This window comes from Xiphophorus maculatus, chromosome 7, assembly GCF_002775205.1.
Source record: "Xiphophorus maculatus strain JP 163 A chromosome 7, X_maculatus-5.0-male, whole genome shotgun sequence".
NCBI classification, from domain to species: Eukaryota; Metazoa; Chordata; class Actinopteri; order Cyprinodontiformes; family Poeciliidae; genus Xiphophorus; species Xiphophorus maculatus.
The window spans coordinates 2,101,754-2,120,934 of NC_036449.1; the positions used below are offsets into that span (position 1 = coordinate 2,101,754).

General features: G+C 39.2%; 5 protein-coding genes and 1 pseudogene across 5 annotated transcripts; 3 read left to right on the forward strand and 3 right to left on the reverse strand.

The window, feature by feature from the left end:
* Positions 1-266: 266 nt before the first annotated feature.
* On the forward strand, positions 267-1,306 carry LOC102229347 (annotated as a pseudogene).
* Positions 1,307-2,569: 1,263 nt separating this feature from the next.
* On the forward strand, positions 2,570-3,455 carry LOC102221127 (gamma-crystallin M2-like). The gene is made up of 3 exons (XM_005805282.2): positions 2,570-2,590; positions 2,733-2,975; positions 3,115-3,455. The coding sequence occupies exons 1-3, from the start codon at positions 2,582-2,584 to the stop codon at positions 3,385-3,387; spliced, it is 525 nt and encodes a 174-aa protein (XP_005805339.1). The 5' UTR covers positions 2,570-2,581; the 3' UTR covers positions 3,388-3,455.
* A 1,351-nt stretch (positions 3,456-4,806) lies between these two features.
* On the forward strand, positions 4,807-5,717 carry LOC102221582 (gamma-crystallin M1). The gene is made up of 3 exons (XM_005805283.2): positions 4,807-4,858; positions 4,967-5,218; positions 5,304-5,717. Exons 1-3 carry the CDS (start codon positions 4,850-4,852, stop codon positions 5,577-5,579), a joined length of 537 nt encoding a protein of 178 aa, XP_005805340.1. The 5' UTR covers positions 4,807-4,849; the 3' UTR covers positions 5,580-5,717.
* Positions 5,718-8,227: 2,510 nt separating this feature from the next.
* LOC102221844 (gamma-crystallin M3-like) lies at positions 8,228-9,061 on the reverse strand. The gene is made up of 3 exons (XM_005805284.2): positions 9,003-9,061; positions 8,653-8,892; positions 8,228-8,557 (listed from the first exon to the last, which is right to left on the reverse strand). Exons 1-3 carry the CDS (start codon positions 9,015-9,017, stop codon positions 8,282-8,284), a joined length of 531 nt encoding a protein of 176 aa, XP_005805341.1. The 5' UTR covers positions 9,018-9,061; the 3' UTR covers positions 8,228-8,281.
* A 5,388-nt stretch (positions 9,062-14,449) lies between these two features.
* Positions 14,450-15,770, reverse strand: LOC102223530 (gamma-crystallin M3-like). Its single transcript, XM_023337329.1, has 3 exons — positions 15,703-15,770; positions 15,367-15,609; positions 14,450-15,276 (listed from the first exon to the last, which is right to left on the reverse strand). Exons 1-3 carry the CDS (start codon positions 15,730-15,732, stop codon positions 15,001-15,003), a joined length of 549 nt encoding a protein of 182 aa, XP_023193097.1. The 5' UTR covers positions 15,733-15,770; the 3' UTR covers positions 14,450-15,000.
* A 2,374-nt stretch (positions 15,771-18,144) lies between these two features.
* Positions 18,145-18,965, reverse strand: LOC111609341 (gamma-crystallin M2-like). Its single transcript, XM_023337327.1, has 3 exons — positions 18,876-18,965; positions 18,553-18,795; positions 18,145-18,469 (listed from the first exon to the last, which is right to left on the reverse strand). Exons 1-3 carry the CDS (start codon positions 18,921-18,923, stop codon positions 18,191-18,193), a joined length of 570 nt encoding a protein of 189 aa, XP_023193095.1. The 5' UTR covers positions 18,924-18,965; the 3' UTR covers positions 18,145-18,190.
* Between the last annotated feature and the right edge of the window lie 216 nt (positions 18,966-19,181).

Genomic DNA, 19,181 nt, shown 5'->3' on the forward strand with positions numbered 1-19,181 from the left:
GGCCCACGTGAGGCACATATTTCTTTGTAACGCCTAACATTTTGTGACTGAGGCTCAAGGAAGACTACATGTTTTCTCTTTCGTTTGTAAAGATTTCATGTGGTGGACTTGATCTGAGTAAGACTTTCTATCCAGATCATGATGGCCCACATCAGCAGGTAGATGGTACAGAACATTACCTCGGCCCGAATGAATGTCAGTTTCCTCTCTCTGATGCTCCTGCAAATACTTTCTGGTGAACAATGTTATGTTCAGTAAAAATAGTGATGAACAAGAGACAAAGTACAATAATGCGGTACTCACCAACAGAATTCTCCCATCCATGCAACCACATCCCAGATCCATCATCACTCTGTGGGAAATATTTGCATGACAATAGTTAATGCTGTGCAATCACACAGCTTCCCAGTTTTTTATAAAGCACCATGACTTGACTTAGGGACAGCAGTGAACAGTAGTATACCCTGTTGTAAAGACCATGGAAAAGGTAATGGAAACCAAATATTAAGGTTTTTTTTAAAAAAAATCTTCATCTATGTATTTCTTACTTGAGTGAAACATTATTTGTGTTTGCTTTCATAGATCATATTTTCCGAGGCCACCCTCATGAGTACCTCAGTGATGCTGATATGCTCACACCTTCACACGTTCTTCAAAAGGTGCAACTCCATCATGGTGGTGACTGGCTGCTTTATGGTCAATGGGCAACCAGTACTACCATATGGGAGGAGACTACTCTGACAATCAAAGTGGTTGGGATTAGTGACTGTATCAGAGTTTGGCTTTTGATGCCTCAGGTAGGTCATAAATGAGACTAAATGAGGAATTTGTTCAAAGATGTTTAAAGCTGAAGTATTATATTGAGTGAGTGGTTTCAATGAATGAGGCAGTGAGTCTTTCTACATGACAGCGTCATGGCTCCTGCAAGCTGAGGCTTTACAAGCTTTTTGCTATGTATGACCAAATGCATGAGCTGGTGGCTGACTGTTCAAATGTCCAGCAGAAGCTCAGCAGGTCTGAATTCAGCTTCTGCCATGTTATGGATGACCACTGGCTGCTGTATGATCAGCCAAACTATAAAGGCAGAGTTTACTACCTGAAACCTGGAGAGTACCACAGATGAGACGACGGGGGAGGCATCAGTCTGAAGGTTGGCTCAATTAGGAGAATAACAGATTTAACTGAAGTCAATAAACTTGAATTGCTGAATAAGACCTTTAACTTGTCCTGTTTATGTTTTGTATCTTCTCATTTGTTTTTACCCAAAACATCACTGTATTGTCTCAAGAAAGGGACTCCCAAATAGAAAAAAAGTGGAGATTACAAAAAATAAATGAGCACTGTCTAGAAGCCATAGTCTAAACATAGAATCTGCAATAGCTTCTGGCATAGTTTCATCTTCATTTTGCATTTGGATACCATACCAGACAATGCCAGTGCTGCCCTCTCCCAGTCTGGTGGGATTAAATGGTGTCTGTGGTTTAAGACATGATCTGGATCACTGGTACAGCTAACGGTATGGAGAGAAACTGGACAGGATGGGTCCAGATTCTGAATGGACCAAATATCATAGAGTATGATGTAAATTTAAAGAGTAGAACTCACATGGAAAACATTCATATTTTATCCCACAACATGACAATTTTTTGCCCACCTAAATGTGCTATTACCATCATGACCCTGGTGTGCTTAAAGGACAGGCTTTACACTTTAGCCAAATATATTTAATATAAAACAATGGCATGAAACAGTGACAATCATAAGCATCATAAAGCTATCACTATTAAATATTTAAACACATATGTATATACATACAAAGCAATTGCTTTCTCTTTAAACATCTACTGATGGCCTTATTAGAGGTAATTTAGGGTTCTGTGACAAACCTAAGGACATGCCATTTAAAACTTTGTCATACATTTGATTCTTCCATTTACTTTTGACATCAAGATTTAACAGGGCCCCATTAAATCTGGGCCCCGTGAAATCTGACTGTCTTGTCTATACAAGTATCGTCAGTGACTTGTGTTGAAATTAGAACAGAACAAATTAAAGTGAATTCTGTAAAGAAGAGCCTCACACGATGTAAAATCAAAGTCAGAGTGTATCATACATCCCCACACACACAGAATTTAAATGCACGTCCTACTGTACAAGTTCTAATAGAGTCTTTACATCTAGAGTACCAACCAGCTCATGGACACGCATTTCTTTCCCCACAGTGGGGCTGCTCAGGTAAAGTAGCATATAGAGTGAATGGCTTCCTGCTTCGTTAGACAACATATTTAATGTAAAAGAGCTGTTCCATATTGTTCTGTAGCCATTGTTCACTGGATGTGTGGATACCATACTAGTCCTTTCCTTTGTCCATGCAAGTCAAAACACCAAACCAGTTAATTATTTATCCTTTTTCAAATACAAATCCATATTTCTGACCCAATGTTTTTGCTCCAACAAAAAGCTAAACATGTGCCGGTAGCCTTTAGTTATAACTCTGAGAGAATTTGAATAACAATACTTTGTTTGTCAAGAGGTGGTATAAAAAGCCCTGAAAACATGGGGAATCTCTCCAACGGAGACCATGGGCAAGGTGAGTGCTGTTTATCTACTCTGCTTATAATGACTATAAATTAAACAAAACATGTTTTGACAGTTTTTTGTGAACTTGTTTTATTTCAACACTGAAACAAAGCAAAGTTGACTCTTGCTGATCCAATGTCTTCCTACTCCAGATTATTTTTTACGAGGACAAGAACTTCCAGGGTCGGAGCTATGAGTGCAGCAACGACTGCACAGACCTTCACTTGCACTTCAGCCGCTGCAACTCCATTCGAGTGGAGAGTGGCTGCTTCATGATTTATGAGCGACCCAACTTCATGGGCCACCAGTACTACATGAGGAGGGGAGAGTACCCTGACTATCAGAGATGGATGGGCTTCAGTAGCAGCATTCGCTCATGCCGGATGATTCCAGCGGTAGGACACCAACCTAATACATAAATTTCACATCTCCACACATTCTTAGAGACTTCTTTTGTTGACGTTTAGGCAGATCTGTGCCAGATCCGCTTCGTGTAAACCTTCTGATCATTTGTTGTCTTCCTACGCCACACAGTATCGAGGCTCTTACAGAATGCGCCTGTATGAGAAGCCCGACTTCACCGGTCACATGATGGAGTTCATGGACGACTGTCCTTGTGTGTCTGACCGTTTTCATCACCGCCATGTCTACTCGTGCAATGTTATGAATGGCTACTGGATCTTCTATGAGTACCCTAACTACCGAGGCAGACAGTACTTCCTGAAACCTGGGGAATATAGGAGGTACCGAGACTGGTGTGCCACCTGCGCCATCGTCGGATCCTTCAGGAGGGTCACCGAATTTTAGCCATCAAGAAAAGCCTTGCTGTAAATATCAAACACTTTGTTTATTAAAGGTACTGAATTTTTAACCAACAATGTGAAGGAGTTTTTATTGATGTATAACTGTAAATGATATCAGTTGCTTTGATTATCTTGTACTTGTACATGTAATGTTCCCATTATCAACTGTAACACCAGCAATGGTGAAATTCTTAAGTTAATTTACTAATAAAGTACGATACTAATAAAATATGTATTGTACCATCTGAACTGTGCACTTACAGGCACAACTGTACATTCTTCATAATTTGCATATTTACTAATGTCTCCATCATAATTTCCTCATCAAAGGCATTATTGAACTAACTAAAGATTAATTTAAGAATAGATACCAAAGCATTCAATACATTCAGTGCTAAAATACCTTAAACAAACTCTAAAACAGTGGAGTATCCATTATTATTAGTGATTTCCTTTTAGTGTTAGTCCAGCAAACTTGATTTAAAATCTTTTAGTTATTTCTTCAGTTTCATATTTCTCTTATGGATCTACCTCAGGCAGTTGGCCTGTGGAAGGCAGTGAATGTTGAAAGAGACGTTTGTTTGGCAGCTTCCATGATGGAACTGCTGTGCATACCTGCTTTCAAAATGAAGAGAAATCTGAATCTGAATATCACATCCCTTGATAATCCTTGATAAAGTTTACATTTTTAGAAATTCAGTTTTGCAAAGAAACAAGAAAAAACATGCTGATACTTCAGAGGGATGCTGTTCAACTCAGTTACAGTAAATATCATAAAAAGTATTTATGATACTCAGATGGAAGGAAATTCTCTGGCTTTTGTTTGGATCACTTTAAGTTTTGGCATTTTAGATTTTTGCATGATTATTTCGCCAATTTTTTAAGCTTTTATGCATTTATTGAAAAAGGACTTCTTTAAATATAAATATGGTTAGAAGAAAGAGAAGGAGTGAGTGATTTGTCCAAATTAATAACTTATGTGGGATGTTTAATGTACAATGCAGGGGCCTGCAGACCTGGGATTTACTTTAAATCTCTTGTAGATAGAAAGTGAAACATTTAAAAACCATACTTTAGCATTATGAGATGCAAACATATATCTGTTGTTCTTTAAGGTCTTAAGTCTCTCATGGCTTTGTCTGAGATGTTATCTTATGTGAAGTTTTTCCTAACTCTGATGATCTGACCTTACTGTATATGGAGAACCTTCTCACTACGCATGGCATACACACAAAGCTTATGCTTAAAATGAACAATGCAGATGACTGCTGCCAGAAATGTATGGATGGGGAACTATTGTCACACTTTTATAGCCCCTGTTCAGCAAAAGTCATACTGCTAATTCATCAGCTTTGCACATTTGAATAACAACACATCATGGCCCCTCGGATTTTGTATAAAAAGGGCCTGAAATCATTGAGTTGGCAGATCAAGTTGAAACATCCCCTGGGAACTAAGACTCCATCATGGGCAAGGTAAACATATCCAAAGCATGCAATTACAGATTATTAAAGCAAAGATCCATTGACTTTTTCTTCACAAACGTAATTTGTGATTTTGATCTTTCTCTTGCATTGTTTCAGATCATCTTCTACGAGGAGAGAAACTTCCAGGGTCGCTCCTATGAGTGCCTCAGCGACTGCTCTGACATTTCCTCCTACCTGGGCAGGTGCCAGTCTTGCAGGGTGGAGAGCGGCTGCTTCATGATCTATGAACGTCCCAACTACATGGGCATGCAGTTCTTCCTGAGGAGAGGAGAATACCATGACATGCAGCGCATGATGAGCATGGGTATGATGTTCGACTCCATCAGATCCTGCAGAATGATCCCCCATGTAAGCACACTGGAAAAAGCTCTAATGTGATTCATTTAGCGTTTAAAGGTGCTTACTGACAGCCATTATTACACTTTTATTACAGCACAGAGGATCATTCAGGATGAGGATCTACGAAAGGGAGAACTTCGGTGGTCAGATGAATGAGCTGATGGATGACTGTGACTCCATCATGGATCGCTACCGCATGTCTGACTGCATGTCCTGCCATGTGATGGATGGCCACTGGCTGATGTACGAGCACCCCCACTACAGAGGCAGGATGATGTACATGAGGCCTGGAGAGTACAGGAGCTTCATGAACATGGGCATGAGTGGAATGAGGTTCATGAGCATGAGGAGAATCACTGATATTTGTTAGACTTCTATTGTCACCTGAGCAAATAAAAATAATGTAATTCACTGCCACACATTCAGTTTCTGTTTGTCTACTGCTTATAGACAAACAGATATACTTTTTAAATATTCTAAAATAAAATGAACTGATGAAATATGTAAACATATGATGAGCCCAATAATTGTTGTCGTGCTACGATCATTTGAAACATTTCTGTTTTATCTAAGTATCAGAAAATTACAATATATTTGTTGTACTTTCTAGGTACTTTTTATGGACTTAGCAGAATGAGGTAATTTGATAGAGCTGGCAGGCTCAAACTTTCATGACAGCATACATGAGGGTCCATTAATATAATATCCAACATTAGCCTGGCGAAGCTGGGTCTCTGTGCATCTTCCAAGACAGAATTTGCAGGACAACAATCATTCCTGAAAAGTCCTGCCATTACCAAGCAGTTTGCCTCTGGGTGTATTGTAGGACATTTAAAAACATCATTAAAAATGAATACTTCATAAAATATCAAAATATGTGCAGAAAGCTATGTGTATGTCCTGAACAATGTAAACCTGTTTCAGTGCTAATACATCAAAGGTTATTTCAATTAAAGGAGACATAGCATACAAGATCTACATTTTTAGCTAAAGTAATTTTTTTGTGTACTGTGAATATCTATGTGCATCAATTTTTTATTTAGTTTTTTCCCAGTGGTGCGTAGATATCTTTACATTCTTCTAGGGTTATATTTTTCAGTCTGTTCATACTTTTCTATTCTCTACTACACTTTCTTGTCTTTAATGTCACTGCATTGCTGTGGAAATGCTAAACAAGGCCATGACTTACAGCTAATCAGCTTCGTGAATCCAACTTTTTTTCTCTCCTTATTGTCTAAGTTCAGTAAAGCCAAAGTTTTAAGTAGTCAAGTCAAACTGTTCAGCTCCAGTGTGTATTAAACCACACAATTCCTTATACCATCCCCTGGAACCAGAGCCTCTTCGAAGTGTCTGGTTACATTTGATCTTTCTCAGGAATGTGATGGATCAGTGGGGAAAGTCTGTTTGCATGGAGCGCTTTAGTAACCTTTCGGAAAGACTAAGAAATGCTTAATGTGAGTATTTCATATCAACTAAGAAACATCAACCAAGTTTCAACAATCAAACTACAACTAATTCAGGCTGAATGAGTCTTAAAAAATGCATTTGTTATTTTTAGACCATAAAAATGAGTTGCATCATGAGAAGACTTTGTCATTTAGGGCTTAAAATTAGAAAAAAAAAAAAAATTAATGAGTAAGATCAGAACTGATACTCGTTTAAATTATTGTTATTATTATTTTTTTAAAAACTTAAAATTTGTAAGACTTAGAACCTAAGACTTAAAAAAAGGTAGAATACTCTATAGCTTGAGATTCTGTCATTTTTGTACAAACTAAATGTATGCATTTTTTATAATGTGACACAACAAAAAAATTCAAACCATTAAAACTAATTAAACGTTAAGTAACCTAGTTTGTCTGAATACACTGAAAATAAATAATGCTTTTTTTTATCTGCAGTAAAATCAGTTGAACATTTAAAAAAAACCTCACTAAGCTGTGATATACAGTATATCTCTCCCTCTCCCCCTCTCCCCCTCTCCCCCTCTATCTATCTATCTATCTATCTATCTATCTATCTATCTATCTATCTATCTATCTATCTATCTATCTATCTATCTATCTATCTATCTATCTATCTATCTATCTATCTATCTATCTATCTATCTATCTATCTATCTATCTATCTATCTATCTATCTATCTATCTATCTATCTATCTATCTATCTATCTATCTATCTATCTATCTATCTATCTATCTATCTATCTATCTATCTATCTATCTCATTGAAATACATTACATTCCTAGTCAAATGCATGAACAAACGTAGCAGCTGATTATGTAACAGTGACTGAATCAGCTATTAGGAGAAAAGGTGTTTAGTGTTTTTGCAGTATTTTTACAAGGACAGCATGGAAAAGTCTTGTGGCTCCCACAAAATGGCATTTGTTCTATTTACTGAATTTGAACAACAAAGACTTCCAACAAAACAGAACACTCTACTATACATACTGTATAGCACAATAGCATGGGCAGGAAAGGCTCTTTTATATATTCCTACAATACATTTCCTCTGTCATTCCTTTCAGTTTTAGTATTGTCTCATGACTCATTTGTAAAATATTGTGATATGAAAATTTCGATTTAAATCAAGCAAATGCTTCAATATAATTTTAGATATGAATTTACTGTTGAGTATCCAATCTATTTTGCACTGATAAGAAATACTCTTGTTATTCTCACTGCATATTAATGGTACTTATTTTTTCTGTACAGTTCAGTGTCTATGTTGAACTTAGTCTACTTCATGTTACATATGAGGATTAAGATCTATAAAGGAAGGTTTTGTATTAACCTTTCATCCATCAAAATTTTAACAATAAATTGCTTATAAGTCATAGAAGTAGATACATTAGCATTCAATAATTTCAATAGAAGGTAATTTACTTTATGTTTCTTCATATCAAAATAACACTATACTTCAGTATTTCTGAGCAAACAAATAGAATGGTGAAATAAAAAATTGCAGTTGGATGAAAGCTTCAGATAAGTTTCAATGGAAGAAAAAAAACTACATTTAAAGAGAACTTATATGCTTTATTTGACAGCTTGTGTTTTAACGGTGAGGGTCTAGCAGGAATCCATGATCCTCCTCATGCTCATGAATCTTGTGCCTCCATATCCCATCTCCCTGAAGCTCCTGTACTCTCCAGGTCTGAGGTACATCATCCTGCCTCTGAATTGAGGCTGCTCGTACATCAGCCAGTGGCCATCCATCACATGGCAGGACATGCAGTCAGACATACGGTAGCGATCCATGATGGAGTCACAGTCCTCCATGCACTCATGCATCTGACCACCGAAGTCTTCCCTCTCATAAATCCTGATCCTGAACTGGCCTCTATGCTGCAAATTAAAAATAAATACAAATACATGACGGCAATCTGTTTTCAAACATCTCATCACTTCAAATGCTTTCTTGTGTATTTAGGCTTCCATACCATGGGAATCATGCGGCAAGACCTAATGCAGTCACTCATGCCCATGCGCTGATAGTCAGAGTATTCCCCCCTCCTCACAAAGTACTGGTTTCCCATGAAGTTTGTGCGGTCATAGACCATGAAGCAGCCGCTCTCCACCCTGCAGGAGTGACACCTGCTCAGGTGGGAGGACATGTCGGCACAGTCGCTGCTGGTCTCATAGGAGCGACCCTGGAAATTTCTTTCCTCGTAGAAGATGATCTGAGAAAACAAAGAAGAGTTTTTATGGCATCACAGCGCAGCGCACTAATCCACAGTTACTTTCAGCATCTAAACAAACTAAAGATTAAATGCAGATGTGTAGAGAGCACCTTGCCCATGGTCATGGCTGCACTGGCAACTGTTTTGGATCCAAAGGACTGCCACAGTTTTATCCATGTCCTCCAGCTGCTTTTATACCTAACCTTGCATCCAAAAGGATATATGACCCCTTTGTTCAAATTCCTGACAGAGCAATATGGAGCAGCAGCCCCCCCCAGCCCCCCAGGCCGTGTCCGGTTCAGTTCAAAGAGACCTTTAATCGATTGTGATTTGCGGTGGTTGCATTTGTTAGTTGAGGCCCCATTTTGTATTGTCCTTGCTACTGAATGATAGTGTGTTTTCTACAGAAGCATCTTTATTTAAATATTTCAAATATTACATATTACATATAATTAAAACAATGAACCAGAAATATTTATGCTTTTTCTTAAAAATGTTCCACATCCTCTACATATGCCCAGCTTGCTAAAAGAGGAGGCATCAGTGACTTTAGTTCACTCTAAAGACCTTAATATCACTTTTTGCTATGAACTGATAAGAAAAATGAACAGCTGGATTTTTTTTCTCGATAAAAAATAATCCACATGCCAGATGCAGTTTTGCAACACCTCACTGGCAAAACAACAGATAGCAGAACTGAAAATGTAAACATTTTTAGGTCTATTTATTCAGGAGGAATTAGCAGCAATAGAATAGAATAGAATAGAATAGAATTACTTTATTCATCCCAGCAGGGAAATTATTTCGCAGTTACAGCAGCATAGAGACAAGACACACAACAACCACCACTGAGTAGCAATTGTAGACAAAATAAAAATAAAAATAAAATATAACATGCTGTCAATATAAAAAGCAGCTTAGAGCAGTCCTTGCAAAGATTCAAAAAATGCAGATACAGTATGTATATGTAAATATATGTACAGCAAGTGTGCCACAGTGCAGTTGTGCAAAATTGGACTGATTAGTGCAGAACAATGATTTAGCTTTTATTGTACAGTGAGATAGCATGTGGCAGGAAGGATTTCCTGTATCTGTCCCTGCGACAGCGGAGCTGGAGCAGCCTATGTGAGAAGGTGCTCCGCTGTCTGTCCACTATGTGGTGGAGAGGGGGCTGTTTATTGTCCATAATAGACAGAACCTTTTTCAGTGTCCTCCTCTCCACCACAGTTTCCAGGGACTCCAGCCTTAGTCCCAGTACAGAGCCAGCTTTCCTGATGATTTTGTCTAGTCTATTAGAGTCGCTGGCTCTGATGCTGCTTCCCCAACTGTTACGACCCGTCTAGGGGTGGCCAGATCATAACATGAAAGGTCCCTCCTCGTCCCATCCCAAACAGCCAACACATACAAAGTTAAACATTTTACAATAATATTTATTAAAAAATATATGTTTGATTTAAATATAACAAAAATGGAGCATATAACTTCAGAATGAGCCAGTGCCAAAACAACAAACAAAAGGAACTATCTAAATAATAATCAACTTACCTAACCGAAAATAAATAAACCAAATGACAAAACTTACCTCCCTAACTAAAAAAACAGGAAAGAACTAAGACAACATAAATGGCAGCTCACTCCTACAAACTCCAAACCAAGAAGTTTAACAAACAAAACAAACAGTGTGGCCGGTTGAGATGAGCAGAGAAGGGATCTCCCAGGAAGTCCACGTCAGCCGCTTTTATACTCCTCACATCCGGGAAGCCACCAATCGGACGTCCCCCGTCGTCCTCCAGGCACCAATCAAAAACAAGTACCTGCACACTCATTTACATAATCACATTTAACGACTCCAGTCGTAACACCAACACACAGCAGCAAAGAAGATGGCACCGGCAACAACACTGTGATAAAAGGTCTCCAACATCTTGCTGCACACATTGAAGGATCTCAGCTTCCTTAAAAAATAGAGTCTGCTCATCCCCTTCTTGCACACAGCGTCAGTGTTAGATGCCCAGTCCAGTCTGTTGCCGATTACAACTCCCAGGTATTTGTAATCCTCCACCTCCTCCACCACTTCCCCTTTGATCTTCAGTGGCCGTGAAGGTATAGTCTTCCTTGTAGCAACAACTACAATATGTCATAAGTTATTCCACATTGCTGCTGAAACTTTAAAGGAAAAACTGGGGAAAGAAATGTCTTTAAATAATGCAAATGGAGGAGTTAGCATCCGTATTCTGGATCTAGTTTCATAAAGATTTATAAGGTTTATCAGTGCATGGTGGTGTAGGCATTCACATTGCTGCCTCCCAGTAAAAAAACAAAATCCAGTTCAGTTCTTGGATGGGTCCTCCTGTGCTGGTTATTCTTTGCTCTTGCTATTTTGGAATGATTTTTTGGAAACTCTCATGGTTTTAAGCACCACTGTTTAAAATCCCTGGGTCTTTCCGAAGGGCTAACTTCTGACAGCCCATGTTACTGTCTGTCACGGCTCAGAATGATTGACAGGCGTCTAGCCACGCCCCCTCGGGGGCTAATTTAGGTCAGCCCAAGGCCAGCCCGTGGCCACAGAATTCATCCAATCAGGATGGACTTGCCTCGAGTGTGTGTGGCCGTAGACTGAGTAGGTGCGATGGCGAGCAATATTAGCATAAACGAGGTGGATTATTTAACCTTTTTGCGTCCCAGAAAGTCGTCAGAGTGAGCTTCTCTTTAAATAAGTTGGGCCTCTTTTAAAAACATATTGTATCTTCTTTCATTTTATCAGTGTGATTGTACGGAAGTGCATTGCTATCACACAGAACAAATATATATATATATATATATATATATATATATATATATACCAGCCCACCCTTCAAATATCACCACCAGCCGCCACCAAACTTAATTTAAAATGATCACAGAAATGAGTTTTTTCTTCAGTGTATCTTTAAAGGGACAGTAATATGTGTTCCCCAGCCACATAGTATAATTTTGTAGCACAATCAAGTAATTATGTCACCTTATGTTGATATAAAAATGTGGTATACATGTATATGAAATGGGACTTAAAAGAAATTTGACTTAGCAATTGAATGCCTTGAAATAGTCTCTTTAAGAAGCTCCTACTCTTTCCTTCAGCATGTCATCACAACAACATTCCTGTATTAAGCTTTCACAAATATTCATTGGAGGACTGTACTGAGAAATAGTTCACATAATGGATTGCAGATGTGCAGTTCCACCAGGTGTTTGCTAATTGCTGCCACTGCTAGTTTGAAGGAGTTGAGTGGGTGAGGAGTTGGGAAGGACTTCCTGTGATGTGGAAACTCAGCTTGACAGCTAAAGTTCCTAGGAGGAGCTGTGAGTGTTTGGTTCCCCCAAACATTTTACAAACCCGAATAACTGACATGGAAAATTGAAGGATTTCTCAAACATGCATGAAAGAATCAAGGCAACACTCTGTGAATGTTTTTGATGAGGGAATAACATGATGTAAAGCTCAAAAATGTCAAATTTACATTATACTGCTACTTTAATGGACAGTCAGTTGGTGTACTCAGATAGATTGATGGGGTTGGTGTAGTCTGTCCCAGCATTCACCATCTCCACACACAAGATTTAATGAATAACATCCATGTAGCGTACAGTGAGTCTCAGCCTTTTGTGATGTAAAAAATGAGACAATGAGAAATTATTGAAGACTTGTTCCATGCATAGTGCAACATTTACCCAGCACAATTCAACTAGACACATAAATATGTTCAAATTAAATAAATAATGTGCCATAACTTGATTGGTGTATGAACCCTTAAACTGATACTATATTAATTTACATTTTGATCCAATTTCACAATTTAATCTTCTTTGATAGGAGTCATATTTGCCAGCTCTGTTCTATTTTCCATATTTTTGAGATTATGGGAACTTCTCTTGCCGACAGCCATCTGCAGGTGTTCCAAAAGATTTTCAGTCAAGTTTAAGATCTGGACTCTGGCTAAGCTACACCAGAACATTAATTTCTCACTGATGAAGTCCTTCAAAATGGATTTGTATGTACGCTTGGACTAGTGTTGTAGACCGGTCTTGTTCTCGAGACTTGACCACATTTGGTCTCGGACGCTAAAGACTCAGGATTTTATTTCAACAGCATGTTGTGGAAATTTTTCTTTAACAAAGAGTGAGGGAAAATTGTTTCAAAACCCAAAGAAGCAGAGAAAGAATATATTCTTAATCAGTATTTATTCGAAGGCTTTATAGCGTTTAAAGTCTCTGCTCACTAATCGCAGTCAGGAGGAAGAGCATCAAGCAGAACACAGCTTACAGTTTAATGGGGAGGGTTTCATTCCATTCACAGTTTGATAATCTACCTGGTTACAGACCATATAGTGTTGGATTTACTTCATTGTAACGTCAAGGCCAATGACTTCATTGTAATGCTAAGACCAGAGAACCTGCTTTAAAAGCCTTTCTCATGAGCTCATGCATCACACAAGAATCACAATATTGTTACGCATTGATTCAGCTAATAATCATAGTTACCTTAAGATTTTCCACTACAACCACAACTGTGGAAATATCATTAAATTGTCAGCATATTGTCCAGTTCTTTTGTCAACATTCTTGTTTTCACTGGATGCAAAACATATCGATTAAAATCTAAGCAATAACGCGATTTACTGATGATGTGTTTCTGGTACCGCTGCCAATCATCTCCTCCCCCTTTAGTGCGCGCGCAGCCCTCTGAGCCAGTGCGCAGTTTGTCTCGGAGGAGAAGATGATTTCTAATCATTGGTAATAAATGTACCTACATAAATCATAAGAAAGCATATGACGACATGTGAATTCAGCAGCGCTTCGCTTTCAGAGACGGTGGGAAGTACGTCCAACTTTTAGCGTCACTTTGAGGAAGCTCAAACAAAGGTAAGCTAAGTGGAAGTGATGTTAGCAAAGCTAGCTGTGCAGTGACAAAATGTTGCGTTATAATAAAGCTATCACTTACTGCGCTTATTCTACGGAGGTGTTGACTGGCTTGTTGCACATGTGCGACAACGCTGTGACCAAAGTCTTCAATACAGTGATGTGACATTCACTGAGGAGCCGATGGCTCTTTACTATGAACATAGGACTGGAGTCTCACTGAGGACCGTTCTTTGTTTTTTTTAATGCTTTGCGGACACTGCAGCAGCTGTTATTATTTTATTTTAAATATATGTTTTTTTTTTAATCATCAAATAAATAAAATACAAGAATGCAAGATAACACAGCGCATGCTCATTGCTCTTTGATTATTTTCGTCACCTGTCATCTGCTTCCTGGCTTCATGCAGCGGGAGAGAGCGAGAAGAGTCACGCTGCTCCTTTAGCCTGACTATTTCTTGGTTGTTGCTGGACAGTATTCAGAGTTGACTGTTTACCGTTAGTGCATTGTCATGATTGCTATGTTTAATGGTGCAGACAGTGGTGGTTTCTGACATAGGCAATATGAGCAACCACCCAGGGCGTTATCTTGTTAGGGGCGATGTGAGAACTCTGCAGATTGTGGCCCAGAGATGGAAGTAAAGCAGAACAAAGAAGAGTTTGAATTGGTAATTATAATTTATTTAAGCTCTAAGCATTTCATATCTCGGTGGTTTTAGGAGAATGTGGATCTTTCAGATCAATTTGAGAAGCAGTTTTATCATATTTCAAATTTTTTTGTATCGTGTAGCGCGGGGCGCTGGTCTTAGTCTCTGACCCTAAAAGTCTTAGTCTTGTCTTGTTCTCGATACACTCTGGTCTTGGTTTTGACTTGGTCTCGGGTTAGGTGGTACACTGGCTTGGACTCACTATGATGCTTCATCATCAGCCTTCTAGCACACTTGAAGGATTTCGGTGGAAACTGACTAATATTAGCATCTGTTCACAATTTCCTCCGCCGTGTATGACTTGCATGAAACATATTGTTTCTACAGTGGTTATCTAAACCATGTGAATTATAGTCCCACCACCATGTTTAATAATTATATAAAATAAATAATCTCACAAACTCCTACACTTTGTGAGATTCTTTCATTCACTTGGCTGACAAAGCCACAGTTTTGTTTTTGTTTCATCTTTATTTGATATAATTTTTTCAAAATAAACATTTCTAGCACATGTCCATGATCCTCCTCATGCTCATGAACCTCATTCCACTCATTCCCATCTCTCTGAAGCTCCTGTACTCTCCAGGCCTCATGTACATCATCCTGCCTCTGTAGTGGGGGTGCTCGTACATCAGCCAATGGCCATCCATCACATGGCAGGACATGCAGTCAGACATGCGGTAACGATCCATGATGGAGTCACAGTCATCCATCAGCTCATACATCTGACCACCAAAGTTCTCCCTCTCGTAGATCCTCATCCTGTAGGATCCCCTGTGCTGTTTGGAGACATTATGACATAATGGATGCAGCGTTTTATTATTGGACAAGCCTCATCATCATTATCAAAACATTCTCTTATAACCCACCATGGGGATCATACGGCAAGACCTGATTCCACCACTCCAGCCCATCATGCTCATGTAGTCAGCGTACTCGCCCCTCCTCATGAAGTACTGGTTTCCCATGTAGTTGGGACGGTCATAGACCATGAAGCAGCCGCTCTCCACCCTGCAAGAGTGACACCTGCTCAGGTAGGAGGACATGTCAGCACAGTCGCTCATGCACTCATAGGAGCGACCCTGGAAGTTTCTGTCCTCATAGAAGATGATCTGTGAAAAAGAGGCGTAATTGTTATAAGCTGAAAAAAAACACTTTAAACCATCTATGACGTTATAAATACTTAAGGGTATTGTGAAGCTTACTTTGCCCATGCTCATGTCAGTGGTGGACATACTTCTAAGTGAGATGCTGATGTTGGTTCTGCTAGCACTGCACTACCGTTCTGTTCGGTTTAACCCTCGGTTTTATACCTGACCATACCCTACAGAGTCAGTGGGGCCCCATTGTTTAAATCCCTGACCCAGCAGCATGGTATAGAGCCATTTACTGGACTGTGGTCCTGTACTGTAATCACATGACTGGGCCCTCGAAGACTTCAAATATAAATCCTTTGTCAAGCTAAAACAAAGCCCCTTTTTGAAATCCTAAGTTTGGCCTCCCAGTTGGACTGAAGGCTGTTCAGAGAAAATATGTAAAAGTCCTATGATTCCAAAATCAACAGTCAGTTATTTCACTGTTGAGGATTTCACCATGGTCAGAAAGAATCCTATAAAAACACAACAGAGATTTGCTCAAGAGCAATGAGGACTGATTTCATATGATCAATGAGACATTTTTTAGAATTTGGTTAAAATCAAACTACCAAAAAAACACAACAAACATATCTTGAAACCAGAAGTTTTCATACACATCTTTTTTCCTCACTGACAGATGTTAAATCAGGCCAAACCTCTTATGTTAGGTCAGTTTGAATTACAAAAATTATTTAGTTTTTCTAATGCCACACTGTTGAAAGTAAGACTTTGTCAAATAATTAGTTATTAATGTCCTCAAAGTCAAGAGTTTACATACATTTCAGATCTGCCCACAAAGCAGAGGTCCCACATGATGGTCCTCAGGGCCCACTGTCCTGATTGTATTATTTGTTTCCCTACTGCTGCACACTTGGCTTGAATAAAGATTAAGAGGCTACTGGAACAAGTAGAGGCATGCAAAGAAGGTAATACAATCATTTGAATCAGCTGTGCTAGAATGGGGAAACATAAACATGCAGGGCCTCAGGACCAGGTATGGAATCACTGATCTGTAGGATTGAGATAAGGGCTTTGTGATTGTCACGCCAAAACATTGACTGCGTTGACTCATTCAAAAGTGGATCTTTATGGTAGTTTTTCCAAGCAAAACACTCAACAACATTGCAACATGCATTAAATTCAGTATCGAACAGGTAAAAGTGAACATTGACTAACTACATTCATTAACCAAAATGTGGCTAGAATTTGGCATCACAATTCACTTATCCATAGATCTATTGTTTTCCTCTTATCCAAGACCAGGCCATTATGGGACACGGAGGGAAATCCAGACATCCCTCTCTTCAGCATCAGTCTTCAGTTCATTCTCTGGATTCCATGGTGTCCCCAATCTAGAAGTGAAATGCAGTCCCTCCAGTTTCTTCTGGGTCTCCCCAGTTGTGTCCTTAACTCAGTTGTTGCGATGCAGAGGCTCATCAAGTCTATTCTGAGCTCTAAGGTAACTTATAAACATTACTTCTAGTCTCAGGTTATTCTTCACTATAAGAGACAAGAGCACTGCCAAGAATATTGTACACAATGCCCTAAAATTGTCAAAGTGTCTTCATGTTCATACCATCACTTGCGAACATGCCACAGAGAAACTTAAACTCCTAAGGTTGAGTCAGAAACTTGGGCCTCATTATGAGGAAGCAGTCCAGTTTAAGGCTCATGGTCTTAGCCTTAGAGAAGAAGCCTCACATCTTCTTTGCTTCACACTTGACTGTAAGCTGCTCTAAGTCATGGTGAAAGTTGTGAATAGAATTTGGTTTTCCTTCTGTGGTTTTAGCTTAACACTCAGGAAGAGCATGGAAGATGTCACGGTTGGAAAGCAGGGCAGTTGGGGGGTTTGTAACGTCAGACTGTCAGATTCGAAAACCACACACAAAAAAACTGCTTAAAAGTGCACATGGGTTCAGTGAAACCCGCTGGGCTGCGAACAAAGTAAAAAACCTGTGGGGTCTAAATGACCCTGTCTCTTAAGACCGGGGGAAGGTTAAGAGACAATCAGGCATAAATGCCTTCCTCTTCAGTTTGACAGCCTCCTATAGTTACCATCTGGACTGACACAGAGGACCTTTCAATCACAGCTCCTGAAAGCAACATTTGCAACGACAGCCATAAACTCAACTGTATATGAGGATAAACCTACAACTGAACCACCTCTAAGCAAATCTATAAAACCCTTAATCCTGCTTTTACTCTAAATATAATTTATTTCACTTCACCAAAAAAGCAACAAAGTGCTCACTCATTATTAAAGTGTCTTCTCCCCTTTGGTTTTGTGCCTTTTTTGTTTGAACTTTTTATATTGGACATTTTAGAAAAATCCCATACATTTTTTTTCTTATTTAAAGCCTTTAACATTTTTACATTCTTGGAAATAAGTCTTTAACTGACAATTTTTATTACATTTCAATATAAATCCAGGCCATGCATGATGCTTCATATGTTTATGTATCTCTTTGACCAGGTGTCATAGCCTTAGAAATAGTAAACCATCATGAAAGATCTCAGTTCAAAATACTTTTATTCACCAGCATTAAACATGACATATTTAATACCAGGAATCCATGATCCTCCTCATGCTCATGAACCTCATGCCTCCATATCCCATCTCCCTGAAGCTCCTGTACTCTCCAGGCCTCATGTACATCATCCTGCCTCTGTAGTGGGGGTGCTCGTACATCAGCCAGTGGCCATCCATCACATGGCAGGACATGCAGTCAGACATGCGGTAGCGATCCATGATGGAGTCACAGTCATCCATCATCTCATACATCTGACCACCAAAGTTCTCCCTCTCATAGATCCTCATCCTGTAGGATCCCCTGTACTGTAAAAGAAACATAAAACAAATGTAAAGGTAATGAATACGCTGCTGTTAGTTCAGATTAGCAGAAAGATTCACCAACCCACCATGGGGATCATACGGCAAGACCTGATGCTGTCTCTCCACCCCATCATACTCATGTAGTCACCGTATTCTCCCCTCCTGAAGAAGTACTGGTTTCCCATGTAGTTGGGGCGGTCGTAGACCATGAAGCAGCCGCTCTCCACCCTGCAGGAGTGACACCTGCTCATGTAGGAATGCATGTCGGCACAGTCACTCATGCACTCATAGTGGCGACCCATAAAGTTCCTATCCTCATAGAAGATGATCTGGAAAAGAGAAAACCATCTTTTGAGATCAGTTGCTATGTGACAAAATAAGTATTTTTCAATCCCTAAAGATTACCTACCTTGCCCCTCATGTTCATGTCAGTTTTGCTTGTCTCAGTGGTGCTCATGTTGGCTGCAGATGAGTGGTTGCTCTTGCTCCTGTTCTGCCTTTGTACCTGGTTTAACCCATTCCTTTTATACCTGAGTGAATGTAAAGAACAACTGACCTTCCCTTCATAGAACTACTAACTAAGCAAGTTACTATAGAGCTTCACAGAATGCAAAGGTTACGTTCTGTTTTTTTTCTTTGTCTTCAGTCTTTAGAAAGGTCTTTCAGATTTATTAGCAGCATTTTAACAGTGCTTGTTACAATAGACAGAGCCGTG

Excerpts from the sequence above, each read along its gene's own strand:
- LOC102221127 (XM_005805282.2), top strand. Across the intron at positions 2,976-3,114 it reads CATGCCGGATGATTCCAGCG|TATCGAGGCTCTTACAGAAT; the intron begins GTAGGACACCAA and ends TACGCCACACAG.
- LOC102221582 (XM_005805283.2), top strand. Across the intron at positions 5,219-5,303 it reads CCTGCAGAATGATCCCCCAT|CACAGAGGATCATTCAGGAT; the intron begins GTAAGCACACTG and ends CTTTTATTACAG.
- LOC102221844 (XM_005805284.2), bottom strand. Across the intron at positions 8,558-8,652 it reads CTTGCCGCATGATTCCCATG|CATAGAGGCCAGTTCAGGAT; the intron begins GTATGGAAGCCT and ends TTTAATTTGCAG.
- LOC102223530 (XM_023337329.1), bottom strand. The coding sequence starts at position 15,732 with ATGTCCACCACTGACATGAGCATGGGCAAA. Across the intron at positions 15,610-15,702 it reads CTGACATGAGCATGGGCAAA|ATCATCTTCTATGAGGACAG; the intron begins GTAAGCTTCACA and ends TCTTTTTCACAG. Across the intron at positions 15,277-15,366 it reads CTTGCCGTATGATCCCCATG|CACAGGGGATCCTACAGGAT; the intron begins GTGGGTTATAAG and ends GTCTCCAAACAG.
- LOC111609341 (XM_023337327.1), bottom strand. The coding sequence starts at position 18,923 with ATGAGCACCACTGAGACAAGCAAAACTGACATGAACATGAGGGGCAAG. Across the intron at positions 18,796-18,875 it reads ACATGAACATGAGGGGCAAG|ATCATCTTCTATGAGGATAG; the intron begins GTAGGTAATCTT and ends TCTCTTTTCCAG. Across the intron at positions 18,470-18,552 it reads CTTGCCGTATGATCCCCATG|TACAGGGGATCCTACAGGAT; the intron begins GTGGGTTGGTGA and ends TTTCTTTTACAG.